Genomic DNA, 20,919 nt, shown 5'->3' with positions numbered 1-20,919 from the left:
GGAATATAGAATTTTCTCCCCTCAATAGTTGGACCTTGCTACTGCTAATTGATTATTGCATTTAATGTTTCCTAACTGCAAGTTAAACTATTTTTGCTCTCTAGGTGAGGATTGGATAGAAGTGTAATTGGGTAACAAGATGCCTGTAGCTTATCTCCTGAAAGATAAATAACTTTTCCAGTGTTAATTTAATCTTATTTGTCTCTTCATGGACTCTAACCTTATGACAGTAACATTCTAAATTCTCCATCTACAAGTTTCTAGAAGCTCATTTAAATGATCGTGCTTAGTATTATAATTAGTATGTAGCATATTTAACGTCATATAATTGACTTTCTATGTAAAGGGGCAGCATGGGCTTTGTCCTATCCAATTAACTTTTCTTTGTACTTTCCTTTGATGTGTTACCATTGGCTGGGCATGGCCCATTGGCTGGGCATGGCTACGGTGGTAATGGCAGACTGGGTGGGACTAAAAAGTTCAATCAATCAATTCCAACTTTGCATCTTTTTTTTCCCGCGAGAAGTTGAAATTGACTGATTGATTGAACCTTTTTTTTTTTTTGCACATGGCGGCAGAGGCCTAAAGCGAAAAGGTTTTATAAAACCCAACTGAAGGCATAGGACTGGGGCAACGGCGAGCGTACTGACAGAGAGGACTGAGTGCCGCTTCTGGCACCCGTGCCATAGGTTCGCCACCACTGTTCTATCCTATCCTATCCTATCCCCAATCCTTTGGTATCAGGGCCAAATGATCTGTTGCTGTGAAAAGTGAAGGTAGAACTGGTATCCACCATTCTAAATTACTTTTATTACCTCGTAGCTTTTTTTTTTTTTTTTTGCACTATCTGAAACTGAAAACATTCAATGGGATGACTAGGCTGGATTTATAACAGGATGTTCAATACTAGACCATGCTTTGATGCTGCAACACCTAGTATAAAAGTATATCCATAATTCAGGACAATTTATCTTTAAAAATATCAAAATCTTGCTACGTTATATATAAGCTTTGCTCACAAATAGTTGCTAATAGTTGTTAAGATATAGTTTTGTGGTGTTCATTTTATTAAACATACTTTTACTGGTCAATTACCAAAATAAAGTTTGTCTATTACAATGTATTCTATTTTAATTAAGGGCTGCAAATTCTATTTTAAAGGTATTATCTATATTTCAGGTACTGCTTTTTCCAGACCACAAGTTCTAAGACTTAAGCACACTCCTTTTCTCCCAGCAGGAAATGCATCCCATAATTCCATCTACTGTACTTCAGTTACATATAGCCGCTCAGGATTAATTCAAGAATAATAACATTTTTAGTTTCAAAAGAGCTACTCCTATAGAGCTTACCAATGTGATCAGGATTAGCAACCTGATGCCTCCCAGGTTATACCAGACCACATAACTAATGCTAAAGGACTGAGAATTTTCTCTAAATCACAATATAACTTTGAATATCTTTTACAAGCTTGAACCTCATACATCAGTAAAGGTAGAAATCAACCTCAAAAGAATAAAACCAGTTTCCTTGTGAAGACATTTTTAGTACACTGTACTGTATTAAGGAACAATAAATTTTATTTAATAGCTAAACAGCAATATCTAAAGATATTTATTCAAATGATATAAGAAGAAAACATTCTGAGTGAATTAATTGAATATCTTTAACAGAATCCTTCTGTTGGAAATATGTATCAGGTTTCCAGTTTCCTCCTCTTCCTTCCAAAAAGGCAACTAAATGATGAGGTGGCAATTAGATGCAACTCAGGAAGCATTCTATCCAAACAGCAATGGTGTAATTTAAAGATCAATTCCACAGATTATCTTTTCTTGCCAAATATTTTTTCATGATTAAGGGATCCAGTAGTGTTTGTCTATTTGACTTCTATGTTGCTACGAAGAGCCATGAGGGTTGAGTTCTTGAAAAGAGGGTCTTTGATATCCTTGAAATTGTTGCTGGGAGAAGAACAGCTTATTGCTGGGCCTGACATTATGACCTGATCTCTGATGTACGCTGTTGGCTGTGTGTTGTGGATTGTAAGCTTGGTTCCCTTCACTGTAACAGGTGATGAGATTCTGGTTCCAGATTTGAGAATGTCTCCTTAAATAAAAAGCATCCATCTGGTGGTGATGCTGTCTAACCCACATTTTTCTATCTTATCAAGTAGTAGGTTGTGGTCTACAACTTACTGAAGTCCAAGTGATCTGGGTCCTCATGTTACTGACCTCAGAAGGATGGAAGGCCGAGTCAACCTTGAGCTGGATTGAACTCCTGGCAGTGGGCAGAGTCCGCCTGGAATACTGCATCTAACCACTGTACCACCACGGCTCATGGATAAGCATAAAAGCCAGTATTTATTTTAAAATTAGTCCATGAAAACATTTATTCCAGGAATCATACTTTCTCTCACACCTGAGCACTGTCGAAAAAGGATACTAGAAACCCTTACTCTAGAAATAGTTATGCCAAATCAAGATAACAATGCAGTTTTAAATTACACAAATCATGACAATTTATGACTGCCTATTGTGGTACAACATGAACACCCCTGGAGCAGATGTCCTCTTCATCTAAGACCAACCAGAGATACATGCTTTATCTGCAGATGTTTTGAGTCCTCTGCAATTTACCTTCTTTGGTTTCGTCCACCTCTCCTAAATGGAAAATGCCTGAAACAGAAAGAAGGCAAAAACTGCTGATGCATAAATAACAGGAGCATTTGGTGAAGGAAGGGCTTGCAGTGGCCAACATGAGCTCATCCTTCCTTTGTTTTCTCCCCTGAAAATATGTGGCACTGGGCCACACCTGGTTTCCACTGATAAAAGAGATACACCGGTAGCACCAGAATGTGGGTGCTGACAGAAGAAGATTTGTGTCTCATGGATGAGTAATGAGGTAGCCATTAGCTTAGCAGGCAATTGATGTTGAAGGAAAAGCTGGCTTGGATTTCAGCAAGCTAATTGCAGACAAGCTAAAAGCTGAAGCAAAGCCCAGCAGCTTTATTACCCCGGCAAAGAGGCTGGCAACCTTTCCCCAGCACAGACTGGGAAATGGCAAAGCCACAGCAAAAGAAGCCAACTGATTTGAAATTGGCTAAATAAAATCGAAAGACCTTACTATAAGGTCAGGCAATAAGGAGAACAGAATTGTTCCTGTAGCCGTTTAGGAATTAGATAAACACAGAGGCATAGAGGTTAGAGTTGTATATTATAGCATAAGGACTAAGTGATAAAATGGAATTTAAGAATATAAGTTTGGTAAAATAAGCTGCCCAGAGTCACCTCATAGGGGAGATGGGCAGCATAAAATTTTAATAATTAAATAAACTTTTATATAACAAGAGCTTCCATGAAAACACAGGGAAGATAGCATCTCTTTATTGGTGATCTATGCTAATGTTTCTCAGTCTTGGCAACTTTAAGATTTGTGGACTTCAACACCCAGAATTCCTGAGTTGAAATCCACAGGTTGAAAAACGCTGATCTTACGCCATTTCCCAGAAGAATCCCCTCGTGCTGTTCTCAAACGAAATCTTGCAACATTTCAGCAAAAAAAAAAAAGAGCTATAAACCATAGAATTTAAGAGCTTAACAGATGGGTTTAGATTCATTAAGCCATGATGTGGCCCCTTTGATTTAGTGACCCAGTTGTTTGTAAACTATGGATTATGTTTGTAATCAGGATCCAATCTGGGTCAGTCACCAGAACTTTCAGACTTGTGCTGTGCCTAGTTGCAATGATTGTTCTAAGCAATGCCCATCTATGTGTAGTATGAAGATGAAGACAATTATGACTTGCTCAATAAACCATGATTATGCACCAGGAGACTTGAGTTCTTGTCCAACCTTAGCCACAAAGCTGTCTGGGTGACCTGGAGCTGATTCCCCTCTCCCTCTCCTCTAAGAAGGCGATAGCAAGCCATTTCCAATCCTCTGGCCAAGAAAACCGCAGGGACTAGTTGCTAGGAGTCACTGACCCAAAGCACAAAAAACCAATATGTGAGAACCCCAAGTTCAGGATGTTGTCAATAGAGAATGCAGCAGACGGTTCTTCCCCCTTAAAATGACAACAACCCAGTAACTTCAAGTCTGTGGTTACTGTTCTAACCACGAGGATTTATTTACTCATATCTATCACAAGATGTCAGAAACAAACCATCTACCAGGAGACGCATAGGTAGTGGCTGGCAAGTTAAAGATTTTGCACAATTTTGTAGTAATTTTAAAAAGCCAAGGGAAGAAGGTTAATCCTTCCATCCACTGCACAGCAACAGTAGCCTGCTTTGTGCAAACCATGTCCCTCCCACCGCCTGGGTCCTTAACCAACATACTCAGCCACTGGGCCTCCTCCTAAATCAGCTGAGTGATCAGGGTAGGGAACTTGTGGAAAGAAGATGTTAAACTGGATCAAATCGACCATTCTGCAATTCAAATGTTTTTCAGGGAAAATGGGTTTTAAAGGTAGGAAAAACAGGCAGGGGACCATGGAACTGCCAATTCTCCCCAGTCCCTCTGGAGTACAAATCAAGGTTTCTTATGGAAGACACAGCATGAAGGGCTGAGCACTGTTCTGGGGGCTGGGGAGGGAATGAGATACCTCTAGAAGTTAGTTGTGCTCATGTCAACATCTAACTTTACCCTAATCTTTCCTACTTTTATATCCAGAACCTCAGAAAGCTCTATTTTCACTGAATTATATTGAATCCACGGAAATAAAAGAAGAAGAAAAACCTTGGTGTGTGTTCCCAGTTTTGTGGTTCATAGTCAGCAACTTCATAATCAGGATTTGGGATATGACCAACATGCCCTTTCATCCAAGCCATATGATGGTTCCTTTAGAAAAAAAGTAAGGAAATCAAATACAGTTGTTTAAAATATTGCTTTCAGGGGTCCAGAGTATCTTGTCAATAACCTCTAGATGCTAGGCATAGTCTTCTGGCTTGCAGGGCGTTTTGGCTATAGCAAAGTTCTAGTTTACCCAGAATAGAAAAAAAACACTGTAAAACTGGGCTTTGGTTATGCAAATTGTGCTCAAGCTGACCAACATACTAGCAGAAAGTGCTGCATTGGGATGTGTTTATCTCTAACAAGTAATTAGTCTATGCCTTTTTTATGACAAGCATTATGTGAAAGCCTTGGATGAGCAAAGTCATGATGAACCGTGGAAGTTAATATCTAAGGTGATTTGGTGATGACCATGGCAAGTGGGAAACTGTGACTCTGAAAGTAAATGTTGTCACTGGTTGTAATGGAACGTGTGGATGATCTTGGGGGAGGAAGGAAAGAGATACTGCTTAGGGAACAATCAGACGAGAGGGAGGAACCCCAAGTGGCTTGATGGTGGAGAAAGAAACTTAGGTTCAGGTGATTAAGTGATGGTGTGAACGTGATTTGCAAGACTCTGTTAATATAGCCTTACAATAAGGTAGAATTAGTTCATCTAATCCTGTTTCCTGTCTGGTTTACCTGGAAGAGCATGAATTAAGGAATGAAATAAATGGAGAAAAAATAGATAGGTTATGTGTCTGTGAAACTAAAAGAAACAGGAACGATGTAAAAGAACTAAATGAAGGTGGTCTAATCAATTTGGAGAAAATGTGCAGGGAAATCATGTTCCCATGGTTTAATATACTTATGGACAAATCTGTAGGAAATGTGATTATAGTATGGCAACTGGCGATGTCAACATACATGTACTTTGTAAGTAGACAATGATATGTTAGCCATATGTGAGTATTAACACATTCTGCTCATTGCAATGGGATATCACATGATCATGACATGGGAATCCCAGGCAAGCAGGCCAGTGGGCAAGAATTATGGATGGATGGTGCTGCGGGCAAACACTATGGTGTGGGTTGATAGGTGCCATGGGTGGATCCTACAGCGTCCAGACAAGAGGGTAAGCACTGCAGTCAGGGCTATGGAGCACAGACAGGCAAAAAAGCAGCCCTGTGAGAGTGACTCTCAACCTCATACCGGCTTCCCCACTGACTTTGCTTAAGGGAAGCTGGTAGGGAAGGTCACAAATGGTGATCACATAATTGCTATTTTGATTCACTTTTCTTAATTATGAACCAGTTGCCAATTGCCCGGATTGCAATCATATGACTATGCAGATGCTGTGATGGATGCAACTTTGAGGACCAGATTTATATCCTCCTTGTATAGCACATCATATTTTTGAAGGATGCTGAACAAGTGGTTGTTACCCGACTATCTGTAGAGAAAACTGTGGCTGGATGGTGTTGATAGATTCCAAAAAAGAAAGGCATGAGAAGTTCAAGCAAAATAAAGCGAAGGATGGAATTGGGGAAAATCAGGATAATTTAGAGGAATAGTATTATTTATTTAACAAACTTATAAGCCACCCATCTTGCCAAAGGTGATGCTAGTATATGGACAGGCATAATGAGTAGCATTTGTATAAATTAGATTCAATTGATTTCCTATGCTCTAGTGCTTACTTCTTTTGCTTAGTACTAGGGGTTTTTTTTGCACTTTGTGTAACATTCTGAAACAGTGTGAGGGATATGTTTGTATGTTGCTTATAGGATAATGTGCAAGAGCTAGCAGCTATGGAACACAACTTCACAGGCAGGAATTCAATAGTACAAAATGCAAAAAAAAAGTTGGAATGTTCCATTTCAGCAAGTCACAATGGAAAAGAGAATTACCTTGTTCCAGATGTTTTTTGAAGAGCAGAAATATAGTTCTTTCTCTCTATAGAATGTCCCCTGCATCTGTTGAACACTATGAAAGAGAACATAGCTTTAATGTTCTTGCCCCACTATACAGATGTTATTTCTACACATACTATTTTCATTAAAGCACAAAGCAGCAGCACATCTTAATTCCAGGGAATCTTGGAGTCTCTACTGTATAAAATAAACTGCTCTATCTCTACAGGCAATTTCCTGGCATGGGGCCAGAGGCAGAGGCAGGAGTTTCTCAGGGAAACTCCTAAATTTGCAGCATGGAGACCAAGATACTTTTCTATGGAAACCAGATCACTATTGTCAGTCAGAAAGTAGTTTTATGCAAAACATCTCATTCTGTCAATGGGACATTCTAAGTAACACCAAGACATTCCGTGCTTCGCTTTTACCAGGGCTATCAGTTTTGCACAACATCCCTACTGGAAAGTGCAATAAAATCTATTGTTGACCAAGTATTAGATTACAGCAACCCGCACTGTGTGCAAGGGGAAAGATACATCTTTAGAGAAAGCATTGCGGGCCCTTTTCTTTATCAGTGCAATTCAAATTTCCTATGTATTTTTATAAGTATTTTAGTGGCAAAGGGAAAGTTATGGAGTTCTTTAATTTTAAAAAACTCCATAACTTGAAGTAGTCATAGAGACATTTTTTTTCTAGATAATCTGATGAATTATATCACCAACACGGTATATTATATCTAATCAAAACTGAAAAATGTTTCTTTTTTGCATGATAGCTTGTAAAATATGCCTGCAATTAATAGCTATTTTTTTGGTTATCATATCCCATAATCCTACTATTTTAATAAGGCAAGGCATTAGAAATTAGGTTAATTCACAGTGCTTATTTGTTAGTGTTTAATGCTTTTTGTCTTTCTTTTCTTTTTTTGGCTGTGCAAACTGTTACATTTATTAGCTACACTGTAGTTGAACTAGAGTGCTCTCAATTAAGGGCACAACACTTACATTCTATTGCTATGTTTGGATCCATTCCTTCAACATCAATAAGGTATCTTAACACAAGAACAATACATAAAGAAAGAAGAAAACTAACATAAGAAAAAATTATAACACAGTGAAGCTCATTTACTAGACTTCAGTGCAACAGACCATAAACAGAACAAATTCACTCTCAGATTTACATTATCTGCATGATGTAAATTTAAAGGAAAATTCAGTCTGCTGAAAACAGCCTGTTTACAGTTTACTGAGTTCCAATAAAATGAGGCTTTATGCAGTTTATGTCAGTTAATATTTGTGCAATGATTTAATTACACAAATGAGATAAATGAACACAAACAGCATCATTTGTATGACCTCATCCCTCATTACTCCATGGAAATGAGATCTCATAACACTTCTTTAAAAATTGGTTCAGTTTTAAAAATACATTAATTGGATTACAACAACTTTGAATATTTACTGTGCATTAAAAACGAACAGAAACAGAGGAATCGGACACAGCACTAAATAAGAGTCTAACTACTAATTACATGACTGAAATACAGGAAGTCCTTGAGTTACGACTGTAATGGAATCTGCCTATCAAACATGGTTGTAAATCAGGTCACTCACATGATCGACCCTTTTTGACAACCTTTTTTGTGGTGATCATTAAGCAATCACCATGGTAATAAAGTGACTGCCATGGTTGTTAAGTGAACCCAAGTTTCACTACTTATTTATTTATTTATTAAATTTATATGCCACCCATCTTGCCAAAAGACGACTCCAGGAGGCTTACAACCTAGTAGGCAAGAATGGGCCAGTTTTGCTGAGACTCAGAAGTAAATGCAGCTTTTCAGCAAGACTGAAACGCAGGGCTGGGCAGGAGTAATGGGACAAGGCCACGGGTGGTAAATGCAGCCTGGCCGGCAAGAATCCAAAGTGTCATCATAAGAATTGGGGCAGGGAAGTGGGGGGGATGATGACCATTGGGATTTTGAAGCTAGTTCGTAAGTAGCCCCAAGGAAGTCCACTGTGACTTCAAATTGTCACTAAGCAACTGGCCGTAAGTCAAGGATTACCTGTACTAGTTCTTTGGAAATATAAAATTCAGTAGCTGTGCACAACTTAAGAATTCTAAAATACTTCTCAATTTTAACAAATTAAGGATTATAAAAATGTGTCTACTAATTCTCTCCTCTCCCTTGGAATTCATGGATAAGCTCTCCTGGGAAGCACGTTTAACAAAAATAAAAATCCGAAGTTTCAAATTTAAGGTACAAAACTATTGAGAAATTAGGATCTCTGACATACAGGCCATCTGGGTTGCCTAAAAAAGCAATTATGAATTTTTCTAAATAAAAAACCCTGTCTTCTTTTCCCATCCTTCCTTCCTTTATAGTATTAAGGCTAACAGAAAATAAAAATTTCTACAGGAATTATAATTAACCGAGTACAACCCAATCCAACAATCTATCAACTGAAGATAGACATAAACTGATATTTCTGCAGCAGATATGCATTTTCAAATCAGATCAGCGGAATCAACTTTGTTTCTAAGAAAAATTTACCTGCAAACAAGGTAACCTGTTCGATTCAAGCCATGTGTGCAGTGGACTCCAATAAGTTTGTCTGGGGAGATAGAAAATGCAAGTGGTGTCTTTATAAAGGCCCAACTACAGAGATGATTTTACTTTTTAGCGGCTTTTATACATGAACGAATATATCTGGTTTTTTTTTATGTGTTGCAAGAGGCAGTAGCATTTATGGGCAAAAAATAGTAATGTGACGTGTAAGTTAAAAATGACAGAGAACTCTTGACAGAATAACAGTTGGAAGGGACCATGGAGATCTTCTAGTCCAGCCTCCTGCTCAAGCAGGAGACCCTATACCATTCCAGACAAGTGGCTGTCCAGTCTCTTCTCAAAAACACCCAATGATGGAGCACCCACATCTTCTGGAGGGAAGCCGTTCCCCTGGCTGATTGTTCTCACTCTCAGGAAATTTCTCCTATAGTTCTAGGGTGCTTCTCTCCTTTTCATCCTTGTTCTGCCTTCGGATGCTTTGGAGCATAGGTTGATCCCCCTCCTCTCTGTAACAGCTCCTCAAATATTGGAAGACTGCTATCATGTCATCCTTAGCCCTTCTTTTCACTAGACTAGACAAGCCCAGTTCCTGGAACCGTTTTTCATATGTTTTAGCCTACAGTTCCCTAATCATCTTTGCTGCTCTTCTCTGCACTCTTTAGAGTCTCAACATCTTTTTGTATCATTGTGACCCAAACTGGACATAATTTTACAAGTGTGGCATTACCAAAGCAGTATAAAGCTTGCTTCTAGGTGTTCACATACCCGTTATTTTTCCAGGATCTTCCCCAAAAGTACAATGTACAATATGCAGAAACTCTCTAAGAAAATGGAGATACATTGAATTATTTAATAGTGGCAGCTTAGTTTTTAGGCAAGGATTAACTGATGTGTTCCTGAAGTAGTACAAGTATCCCTATCTCTTGCTTATTTATCCTCAGTATCTAGTTTTATTATTCCAGAACATCTTTCTGTTTTTACCAACCCTTTTCGGCTTTGTATTATCTTGATGTGTTGGTTATAATTAAAATCAGCTATTTCAGGAAGTAAATTCTCCAAACTGAAAGCATTTTAAAGTTTTCTTAGTTGGACTAGGCCCAAAACAGATTTGTTTCATCCTCCTCAAACCACCTCCAACTGGGAAGTTATTTCCAGAAACTGCTCCACAGTGACTGCCTTAAAATGGTCCACAAACAGGTTTAGGAATGGAATTTTTGGGGTTTAATGCAAAAATTCGGTTATTAAATCAAAATGTTTGCACATCCAGTCAGACTCACCATTATGCTGGTTCTCTTTGAGGAATTTTTTCACAGCGCTTTTGAATTTAGAAACTATAGCATTATTAGGTACTTCGTGTCCAACTGTTAAAATTTTACAATATTGTAGCATTTCTGGTAGCTCCTAAAAGAAAATGCAAAGCACTTGAAATAATTGAAATGAATACCCAAACAGCCACTTAAGAAAAAAATAAATGAGCTCAATAGAGCAGGCAAACAATGACAAGGCTAATGATCATGAATGCTCACCTTAGATTATACAATATCAGAACAATCTCCTTGGACCTAACTATATCTTGCTCCTATAATCCCAAAGCAATGACCGTATTAAGAATTAAGATCATATAACTTATCCCTGTTAAAGGAAACTTACCATTGGCTCATAGTAGCGTGTTGTGTATGTTAAATCAATGATCAAACCAAGTTCCTCTTTTTGCTCTTTCACTTGAGTGATAAGATCTGAGGGAGAGAAGCGCTCATCTGGGGCAAGCCTCCATTCAAAACTCTGAAAAAAGATTATTCAGTGTTGCTGCTAAACTGTCAAGATACTCTGATACATATCAGAAGCCAAGCACAGCCGTATTTGCATAACCTTGTGTAACTTGAGTACAGTCCTCAACTAGTTAACAACTATAATTTGGAAGGGACCATCATTAAGTGATAATCATCATAAAGTGAAAAATCATGTGACTGCACTGACCTATCATGCAGTTACTAAGAGTAAATTTGATGGGCAGAATTTACAGGACGGGCATACAAGACTCAAATAATAAATAGTTGTTTCCAGGGAAGGAACATGGTGGGTCAGAGCTGCCTCTTAAATCAGACTGCAACCAGCTGTCGTCATAAGTATTTCTTTCCCTTGGGCAAAAAATCTTAAAAACGTACACTTGGTTAATGCTACATGAAATCTACAAATTGCTGACATAGTGCCAGCAAATCACCTGCCCCAAAGTGACATTTTTATCTTTAAAAGGCACTGAAATCACAGCAATTGAGTGACTACATTCTTCCCCTTACTTACCTTCCTAAGAGGAACTTTAAAGGCAATGAAGCGCGTCCCGGGCATTCTTTTTCCAAGAGGCAGATAATCAGTCCATCTAGAAAGGAAACTTCACAATGTATTGCTTTTGCTTCAATGTGATTAGGACAGAGTTGCAGTGAGGAAGGATAACATAGAAGCTGAGAACTCTTGAGGCAATGAATACATTTCAAATGTAGGCACTCTTAGAAAACAGCTATCAAACTCTCATTTCAAACTAGAAATCAAATTATTGATGTTATTCCCTGAAATTATCTCTACCATCCCAAACTATTTTTGTCTTTTTTTCTGAGCAGGTAGACATATTTCCAAAGGAAACACTCTGCTGCACCTGATTCATGAAAACCACTTCCAGCTGATGGCTCTGTCTTGCCAAGTCAGCCCATCCAGCTCAGGGGGGCTTTGGGCTCCCCGCCACCGAATGTTTCAGTGTACTTCAGCTGCAGCCTTGCCCTTTCCCCTGAAAGAAAGAAGTAGCTGCAGAACACTAATGGGATTGGTAGTGCCAAAGAATTGTCGTGAACCACCCGCACCATCCCAGCAAAAGAACTGTGAGGCGTCTCCTGCCATTTAACATCTTCTGGACTAGAAGACCTCTGAGGTTCTGTTCTATTTATTCTATTCTCACATACAGAAAGATGCCTATGCAGAATAACCCTTGGCAGCAGACAAGGGACTACAAATAGTCCTTAGTTAGCAACCACAATTGGGACCAGCAGCACTATTGCTAAGTAAAGTGGTCGCTAAGTGGGAAATCCATTCTCCTACCTTTTAGAACACTCAGCACAATGCAGGGATAGCCAGGTTGGCAGCTCCTGCCTACAAATCCGGAACTTAATCCTGATTTTTTTGCCCGGCCCTGAAATTAACCAGGAGGGTGTCTGAAGTTGGGTAGATTTGACGCAAATACACCGAACGGCTCATTGGACGCCACCCTGGAGGGGTTACAGGATCAAGCGCGGACCCGGCAGTTCCGACTCTAAGCCTCCACCTCGCTTGCCTAGTCACGGAGACCGAGGGAGGAGAGGCGCCGGTGCTGCCCGATAAAGCGGCCGCGGGCGGGAAATCGCCGCTGTAAGGCACCGCCTCGCTCAGCGGCAGAGAGCAGGGCTGGAGGACTGGCAGCAGAGTCGATTCCCGGGGAAGCGCTTCTCCCCCCCCCCGATACCCCCGGGCCAGAGGGGCCTCGCCCCGCTCACCTGTCCGGCAAGCCGTTCCTCCGCTTCCCCATGGCTCCCCTCGGGCCGGAGCCGCTCTCGCCCCGCCCGCCGCCCTGGTGCGGTTGGCCGAGAGAGTCGGCCTCCGCCGCTTCCGGCTTCCGGCCCTGGGCAGACCTAGAGCTTCCGGTTAGGCCCTGCCAACCGCTGGGGCGCAGGAGGGGCACCCGAGAGACTCCGAGTTCGCTGCTCCCGCGGCGCGCACCGCCACCTGCAGACGGGCCGGGGTAGCGCGCATGCGCCCAGCCGCCGTCGGACTGCTCCTCTCGCCTGGAAAGCGGTTCTGCGGCCTGAAAGGGGAGGCCCAGCCTGCCGGCCCGAGCGCCCAGCCTGCCGCCAGACCCGAACGCCATCGCCGCCGCCACCTCCTCGCGCGTGCGCAAAAGCGCGAGGCCTGGCCGGGCCTGTCCCGCCGTGGCGGCGTCCCCGCCCTGCTGGATTGGGAAGCAGGTGAGAGGCGCTTCCGCTGGGGAGGGGGTGGCGTAGTTCTTGACGGGAACTGTAGTCCGGGAGTGGCCTGCAGTTTGCACATGCTCAGGCGCGCCGGGGAAGGAGCGGGGCTGCGGCCGGCCGGGCCGGTCGGGCGGGGGAGGCGCCCGGCTTGGCTTTACAGGCTCCAACTTGGGCGCCCGCCGCCCTGCGGTCCTCCTGGGGCCGCCTCCTCGTGAGGGGGGCCGGGGGTGGCTGGCGCCCGGAGGACGGCGCTCCCCGACCTTTCTGCGGACTGACCGGGGGGGAGGGGAAGCGAGGAAAGGGTTCCCCGCCGCATGCGGCAGGCGCGCCTGCCAATAGAGCTGCCGCCTCTGGCGCGGCCCGGTTCCGAAGGAGTGGCGGCGGCGGCGGCCCGGGGCTTGGGGCCCCCGGTCGTGGAAGATCTGGGAGCGGGCGCGCCGTCCCTTCGCTCGGGAGGGTCCTGCTAGCCCTGGAGGCGCCGCGGCTCCTCATCGCCCGGCCCCGGCCTGGCCTGGCCCTCTGCTTGAGCGGCTGCCTCCTGGATCTGGAGGCGCAGAGCCGGGACCCACCCCCGGCTGCTGTGGGCAACGCGAGATGTCCTTCGCTGAGCACTGCAAGGGTCGGTCTTCCCCCCCTTCTCACGAAGCCTAAATGGGAAAGGGGATCCAGTAATGGCGGGGGTTGCTGCCATCGAGACCCGGTTTTAGATTGTTACTCTAGGCCATTCTGGGGCCCTTGGGGTCCTGTTTTGGCCCCTGGAGGCTGCGAGGGTCTGGACGAGATATCCCTTAAGCAAAGCCGGCTACTGTGCCTGCTCCGGGGTTCTTGCTCGACAGATTGGCACCAACCTTGAGGCGGCAGATCTTGGACTTGGGGGTCCTTTTGGACTGACAGCTCCTGCAAGCAGAATCGGCACTAGAGGCTGTGGCCAAAAAGACCCTGTCCAGCTTTGTCTGGTGGGCTGGTTGAGGCTGCTGGAGTAGCAGGACCTTGTCTTCATTTGCAGCAGTGTTGTACACGGAGGTGCCTTTGAAGACCACACAAAGGCTACAGTTGATTGCGAGTGCAGAGGCCCCTAGGCTAAAGTATTCGCCAGCAGAAACTCTACTCAGGTGCTGCTGACTCTACGTTGGTTGCCTAGTTGCTCCTAGGTGCAATTTAAAGGCCTGCTGTTAATCTATAAAGCCCTGCATGACTTGATTTATTAGAGCAGATTCTTCCACTGGGATTGGTCCAGCCAATTTGACTTGCCTGGGAGAGGCAGGGGGAGGCTCAGGCGCATTGCTTGGGCAGGGTAAGGCTGGTGCTTTGCAAAGCTCTTCCAATGGGCCTCAGTTCGCGGCTCTTCTAGAAGGCATTTGGGTTGTGATTCCCTCTAGTTGGATTATAGTTTGGCTTTGTTACTAATTGTATGCTATTTTTAAAAAATTATATTTTACAATCTATTTCATTGTGCATTTTATCTTGAAATTGCATAAGAGTACTTCAGAATTGTAGTGGTCAGTGATTAATGAATAAATGAATCTGGGCCACAAGGAACACAGCCCTGGCTTGTGTTTTTTCAGGCTACTCGCTCATTCGTTCTCCTTCCCTTCCAGACAGAATGAAGTGCAGCTTCAAGAGCAGGTTGTGCCATTGCTAAACACAGAGTGAAACATGTCTTATCGAGGGAATGAGCGTGATTTTCAAACCTCAGCTCGGAGGATGGGGACCTCTTTGCTTTTTCAGCTGTCAGTCCATGAGAGGGAACTAGACTTGGTCTTCCTGGACCACAGCTATGCCAAGCCATGGAGTGCCCACCCTGATGCCAGTAATGCTCGTCCCACACGCCTGCTGTTTGTCACTCCCAGACGACATCAGGATAACAGCACTGCGTGAGTTGTCTCTTTCTTTCTTTGCCTTCCATGTTGACTTGAACATTTATGGAATCAATAACTTGATTCGACCATACTTATTGGGCCCATGTTATTTTGAGTACTGTATGTATTGCTTGTGTGATGATTTCCTTCAAGCTCATAAGCCCTTAAAGAGGAACAAAATGATGATTACAAAATGCTCTTTGTCTTAAAACTGCAATTTCTCTTTTCAGAGAGGCAGATGTTCCTATTGACATAGAAACAGTTACACCAACACCCGTGCCCCTCTATGATAACCAGAAAGCCCGAACTGTGATGAATGAGTGTGAACGCCATGTGATTTTTGCCCGTACAGATACTGATACACCTCCTCCACCTGATGACTGGGAGGAACATATGAACAGGTATAAAAATGAGTGGCAGGAATCAGAGAAGAAAATCATTGTAACTGTTGATGTTATCTCTACCTTGATGCTGTTGTTTCTCACCCTGAGTGTAATTTGGGGATATATAATATTAGAACTCATAAATTTATTTTGAATTTCAAAAGATTCTTCTTGTCATCTCAGATTATACTCTGAACTATGCGAATCATGTTAATTGATGATTCGTGTTTTATTATAATGACAGTGTATGGTAAGTATAACTGCACTCATAATATAAAATCATGCTAAACTGATACGGTGTAGTTTTATTCCATATATTTATGTGAATGAACATATATGAATGATGGAAGATTGAGACTCACTCAGCATAGGCCAAAGAGGCAGGAAGATTTGATCAGAACACTTTTATCTTAGGCAGCAAATGAAAAACTAGCAGTAGGAAGAGTCTGACACTATCAAAATGTAGTTCCCAAAACCACAGATAGTTTCCCTTTGAACAGATGAGGTGGCATTCAGCTTGGAAATGTACCAGGGATGGAAGAAAATTGCCAAGAGAGACCGGCCTAGTTCTGTTGGAACATATAAGCCTAGGTCGGCACTGTAGTCCCTGGATGCCATCACAAAGACCAAGCATTTTGTATTTATTATCTCACTCTGATTCTTATTTATTTATTAAATTTGTAGGCAGCCCATCTCACTATTAGATAACTCTGGACAGCTTTCAACATCATAAAAAAATACAAAACATTTAAACAAATACTACAATTAACAGAACTTGGATGTTAGGAACCAGAATACAATGGGGTGAGGGTGGATCCGCTAACTGCCTCCAGCAAAGTAATGCCCATTGGGGTCCCATGCCAATCAGCAAAACCATTTTTAATGGCTTTTTCAGAAGACCCAGAGGGTGGAGCAGGCCTCATCTTGAGGGACATGAGTGGGGGGGGGGAAGAATCATGGCAGAAAAAGCCCTTCTGCAAACCCCCCCCCAGTTGGAATTTCTTGTCCACAGCATGCCTCTTCTGCCAGAACCTTTCCTCTTGCAGTGATGTGTTTGTCAAACTGCTCTAGCAGTTTGACCTTTAAAGCAGACAATGCCTTAGGATCAGATTTGAGTTTATAAAACTTCATGCCAGCCATGACAGTGTATCCCCAGACTGGGAATACATATATTCAGGAATGGGGTTATAGGAGAAGCCTCATAACTATGATATGGCTAGACAATTTTTTTCATTAGAGCAGGGGTCCTCAACCCCTGGTCCATGGACCGGTACCGGACCGCACAAACAAGCAAAGCCCCATCCGTGAGATTCAGGCAGCACACAAAACCACACACCCTCCACTGCGCAGAAATACCTCTCTCCACGTAACCGGTCCCTGGTGCCCAAAAGGTGGGGACCTCTGTATTAGAGGCCAGTACAAGAATCATGAAGTCATGAGATCTGTCTCCTACAGAATGCAGAAATGCTTGTTGTAAATGTTTACTCCCGGATTAAAATTGAAGTCTCTTTCTCCCACTTTTCCCATCAGAGGAAACACCACAATCTTTTACTTCGACTAGAAGTAAGAAGCCTTGAACCTGGAAAATGTGTGCTCAGTAACCTGGGAATTGCTAGTTCCTGCCTTACCAACTGCAGCCCTTACAGTTTCTTCCATGATAGAAGAAATGTGGGATATTAATGTATTAAATGAATCAGTACAATTTAATGTAGCTGTGCTACTCTGGAGAAAAATACTTTAAATGTACTTCTAATATTTAAATGGAAAATTCTTCATTGCCACGACGTGCCTGGCTGTGGGCTTCCTCCGGGATGGGTGTGTCCATGCACAAACCCACACGTGCTGTGAAGAGGACGCTGCTGCTTTAGGAACTGACACTTGGAGCTGCTCTCCCATTTGGTAGGCACAGTCCTATCATCTAGTTGGGATAGGGCAATGGGAGCATTGCGATCACTTCCTCAAGGCAGTAGAAGTCACTCCAGGTTTAAATAAACCATAATTTCCACATTTGGATGCACAGCAAACATTGAGTATTTGAAGGTGTTAAACTTGCTGTTTCCTTGTCTTTACTTCCAAAAACAAGGGCAGTAGATTTTCTGTTAGTCTGATATAAGCATGAGTTAGAGACTTCTAATGCAGTCCTGATTTCTTCAGGAGCAGGACTTCATAATGGAATCTTTCCTTTACAGATCTGGCTGGACAATGGCCCAAAACAAGCTGTTTAATAAGATCTTCAAAGCCTTGCAGTCTGACCGACTGGCCCGGTTAGCTAATGAAGGGGTAAGCATCTCCTGTCTCTTGCTAATTTTCCCCCTGTCTTCCCTAGGTTCTGTGCTTGTAACTGCTCAGAATATGAAGTTATCCATATTTTGTTTACTCCTACATTTTATCCAGTTGAATCTGGATGGTTCTGTTTACCACTAAGCTTGAAATGCTGTGATACCATAACTTACTGAGGATTTTTCTTTGTTGCTTTTCACAAGGCTTGCAATGAGCCAGTGCTTCGAAGAATAGCGGTGGACAAATGTGCTCGGAGGGTCCGACAGGCTTTGGCAAGCATCAGTTGGGAGACCAAGCTGATCCAGTGGCTCCACTCAACTTTGGTAGAAACGCTCAGTTTGCCAATGCTGGCTGCGTATCTGGATGCTCTGCAGACTCTCAAGGGAAAGGTGATGGGTGCAAAGTGTTGAGAAGTGGGCGAGTGGCTGGTTTTTCCGTGCCCTTTATTCCAGGGTTTCCTCTGTAAAGGAAATCCTCTCGTTTTGACAGTAGAACCCAAAGTGCCAGTGGCATGTTTTGCATTGTAACATAGAGGTAGAATTGATTGATGAAGAGAAGACACCAATGGGAGGGTGTTAAGTGTGAACAAAATACCCCAAAAGAGTAATTGATGTCCTTATAAGAGCAGATGAAAAATGGTTTGAAATCTGTGTTCCAGAGAATGATCTTGTTCATTCCAAGAGAGGTGGGTTTTTTTTTTCATTTGGCGGAGCATAAGAAGAATGTTTAAAAATAAGGAGAGGGTGATGTGTGCCAGCAAAGTAAAAAGTAGGTGGTTCAGAAAAAATGCGGGGCTTCCACAGCCTGCATTGTTGCTGGGTTTCAGATTCCCTCCCTGATTGACCGGATGCTGTTATCTTCAACTGCAAAAACGGGCGCAGCAGGTGCCGAGGCCTTGTCCCTCTTGCTGAAGAGGCCCTGGGACCCAGCCATTGGCGTCCTTTCACATAACAAACCAGTAAGTGCACCAGTAATGGCCTTAAGAAAAGGAGGGCTCTAAGTTACGTTGTTATTAATAAACAGCTAGTGACAATATGAACCATCCTGTCTACACAAGTGCTCTCACGTAGTCAAGTATACAAACCAAACAAGAATCGGTTCCTTGATATTCTTAAAAACAGAGACAGGTTAAAATATTCTGAAACCTTCTCTGGCAACTTTACACCCCTTTGGCCTGCTCTGTTTCCTTTGGGCCAGACTAATGGTCAGCAGAAGCACCGGACTCTCTAACACTGTTGTTGTAGAAGGCTCTCTTCTGCTGTGTCCATAATTGGTCCCCAGGGGACAAATGAGAGAGTTGATCTACGGGAGCAAGAGAGGCTGGCTCTGGAAAGAATTCTGCAGAGGTTAACATGAATTGGGATTGAAGGAGGTAGAAAGCCACTAGAGAGATGGTTGTGTGCATCCACTCAGTCAGGAGACAGCAGTAGTTTTTCTTAATTCCACTACTCATAGAGCAAAGGCTTCCCTGCAGAACAGCATCAATTTAATGCTTGAAAACAATTTTCTCCCAGCAGACCACTGTAATTAGGCTTAAAAATTTAACCCCTAGAGCAGTGTCTGAGCTGGAACAGCTGATGCGTTAGCCACAGAACCTTTTGAACCTGTGGTTTTTTTCCAGAGCAAATTACCTGGTTCTCCCCTCATCTTACTGGCATCATCTGGGCCCTCCAATTCCATGTTCCCCACTTCTCGGCGGCATCGATTCTGGCAATCACAACTCTCGTGTCTGGGAAAGGTTTGTATCGTTTTGGTGCCCTGAAGCTGAGTTTTCAGTTAGGTCTAGACCTCCATTGGCAAGTGTTGGGTGGGAGGGAGGGAAAGAAAGAAAGAAAGCAGCTGCTGGGTTTGCAGGTGAGACTGCGAGGGCCTCTTGCCTTCCCACCTCCTCCTCCCTTCCCAATTCATCTGCTACCCGGAGGTATGAAAGTAAAGCAAGAGTCAGTCAGCCTATCCTTTATCTCCAGCAGCAAAATAATGGCGCAACCCTGCCTGTTTTGTGCTGGATGCCCGAGCAGCTTTTCTCCTCCGTCCTGCTGCGGATACTCTCCTTTTTCTTCCGCTCACATACATTCCATCTTCTGGCCTGATCTAATTTGCAGGAGGCAGAGAGCATCAGAAACCCAGAAGTGTGAAGCTGGCCTAGCAGGTGGCAGCTGTGACCAAGATAACCTTGGCACAAATTAACCTTGGGTGTCAGTTTTTCTCATACCTAAACCAGAAAAGCCTGATTGCCAGTCATTCATGCGTTTGGACTATTGCAGTTCACCTTACATGAGTCTGACCTTGAAGAACACCTGGGTACTACATATTTATTTTATTCAATGTATTTGTCCACCCATCGCAGACAGGTGACTCTGGGTGGCTAACAGTAATTTTAGAAAAAAAACAGTAGAAAACAGCAGAAAGTACAAAAATAAACAATTGGCAGGTGAGATTCAAAAAACAACAGAAACAACCGATAGTACAGCTATTGCACCTGCTCCAACCAGGACTTCAGGTCTCAAGCTCAAGGACTCTTGGTAGAGAGATGGGCAACATGCAAATTTAATGAATAATTACAATAACACAGTCACATCTTTAGGGCCTTGTGGCAGGGGAACATTGGTGCTTGAATCTGATTGTTTCTTCTTTTGGGCTACCAGGTGATCCCAGTTGCTACCCACTTAATGAACAACGGCAGCGGAGTGGGGGTGTTGCAGTGCCTGGAACATATGATTGGTACCGTGAGAGGCAAAGTGCTGGAGGTAAGTTGGGCACCCTGTCTTCTGTGAGCCCAGATCGACCCCCTTGGCCCTTCTTCATTCGTTAGTTCAAAATAAACTTCTAGTTCTAGTTACAAAGACGGTCAATAGTTCGGCTTGGTTTCTCTTTCCCTCCCACCAGATCCACAATCATTTCTCTCATAAGCCGGTCATCCTGATTGGATGGAACACGGGAGCTCTGCTCGCCTGCCATGTAAGTCTCTTTACTACCTCTCCTTCTGTTCCTAGGCTGGTTGCTCTGTCCCGACTTAAATATTTGGAGTTGGAACAGAGGCCCTCCTGGAAAATGTTGCTGAATTACTTGGGCACGGTAATATTAACCATAATGTTATCTGATCATAGGAACAAATGGCCTTGCATGCTGCCCCAAAGACTTCACAATACAAGTGATT

General features: G+C 43.1%; 2 protein-coding genes across 7 annotated transcripts in view; one reads left to right on the top strand and one right to left on the bottom strand.

Moving 5' to 3' along the window:
• Nucleotides 1-1,541: 1,541 nt before the first annotated feature.
• LOC120299418 (RNA/RNP complex-1-interacting phosphatase-like) lies at nt 1,542-13,171 on the bottom strand. Its single transcript, XM_039324257.1, has 9 exons — nt 12,770-13,171; nt 11,553-11,628; nt 10,902-11,033; nt 10,529-10,652; nt 9,237-9,297; nt 7,687-7,733; nt 6,680-6,755; nt 4,734-4,835; nt 1,542-2,672 (listed from the first exon to the last, which is right to left on the bottom strand). The coding sequence occupies exons 1-9, from the start codon at nt 13,138-13,140 to the stop codon at nt 2,630-2,632; spliced, it is 1,032 nt and encodes a 343-aa protein (XP_039180191.1). The 5' UTR covers nt 13,141-13,171; the 3' UTR covers nt 1,542-2,629.
• KANSL3 (KAT8 regulatory NSL complex subunit 3) overlaps nt 13,098-20,919 on the top strand; it is a 21,262-nt gene continuing 13,440 nt past the window's right edge. For 3 of the 6 annotated variants that reach the window (XM_039324245.1, XM_039324241.1, XM_039324246.1), the window contains exons 1-9: nt 13,098-13,237; nt 14,839-15,114; nt 15,330-15,500; nt 17,672-17,762; nt 17,966-18,151; nt 18,589-18,720; nt 19,384-19,500; nt 20,408-20,509; nt 20,649-20,720. In XM_039324245.1, coding sequence (XP_039180179.1) covers nt 14,897-15,114; nt 15,330-15,500; nt 17,672-17,762; nt 17,966-18,151; nt 18,589-18,720; nt 19,384-19,500; nt 20,408-20,509; nt 20,649-20,720 — 1,089 coding nt within the window. In that variant the 5' untranslated portion in view covers nt 13,098-13,237; nt 14,839-14,896. Of the gene's footprint in view, nt 13,238-13,293; nt 13,860-14,838; nt 15,115-15,329; nt 15,501-17,671; nt 17,763-17,965; nt 18,152-18,588; nt 18,721-19,383; nt 19,501-20,407; nt 20,510-20,648; nt 20,721-20,919 lie in introns of those variants that run through there. The other 3 variants (XM_039324243.1, XM_039324244.1, XM_039324242.1) reach the window with 3 other exon arrangements.

The sequence above is a fragment of the Crotalus tigris genome, unplaced genomic scaffold, assembly GCF_016545835.1.
Source record: "Crotalus tigris isolate CLP2741 ecotype Arizona unplaced genomic scaffold, ASM1654583v1 scf7180000024293.1627790, whole genome shotgun sequence".
NCBI lineage: Eukaryota > Metazoa > Chordata > Lepidosauria > Squamata > Viperidae > Crotalus > Crotalus tigris.
Note: the sequence above shows the minus strand (reverse complement) of the source record. Positions and strands in the feature narration are given on the sequence as shown.

What these genes read in the sequence shown, in the direction of transcription:
- LOC120299418 (XM_039324257.1), bottom strand. Translation starts at nt 13,140, where the DNA reads ATGGCGTTCGGGTCTGGCGGCAGGCTGGGCGCTCGGGCCGGCAGGCTG. An exon ending in AGGAACGGCTTGCCGGACAG is followed by an intron (nt 11,629 to 12,769) that starts GTGAGCGGGGCG and finishes TTTCCTTTCTAG; the next exon opens with ATGGACTGATTATCTGCCTC. An exon ending in ACAGGTTACCTTGTTTGCAG is followed by an intron (nt 7,734 to 9,236) that starts GTAAATTTTTCT and finishes TCTTGTGTTAAG; the next exon opens with ATACCTTATTGATGTTGAAG.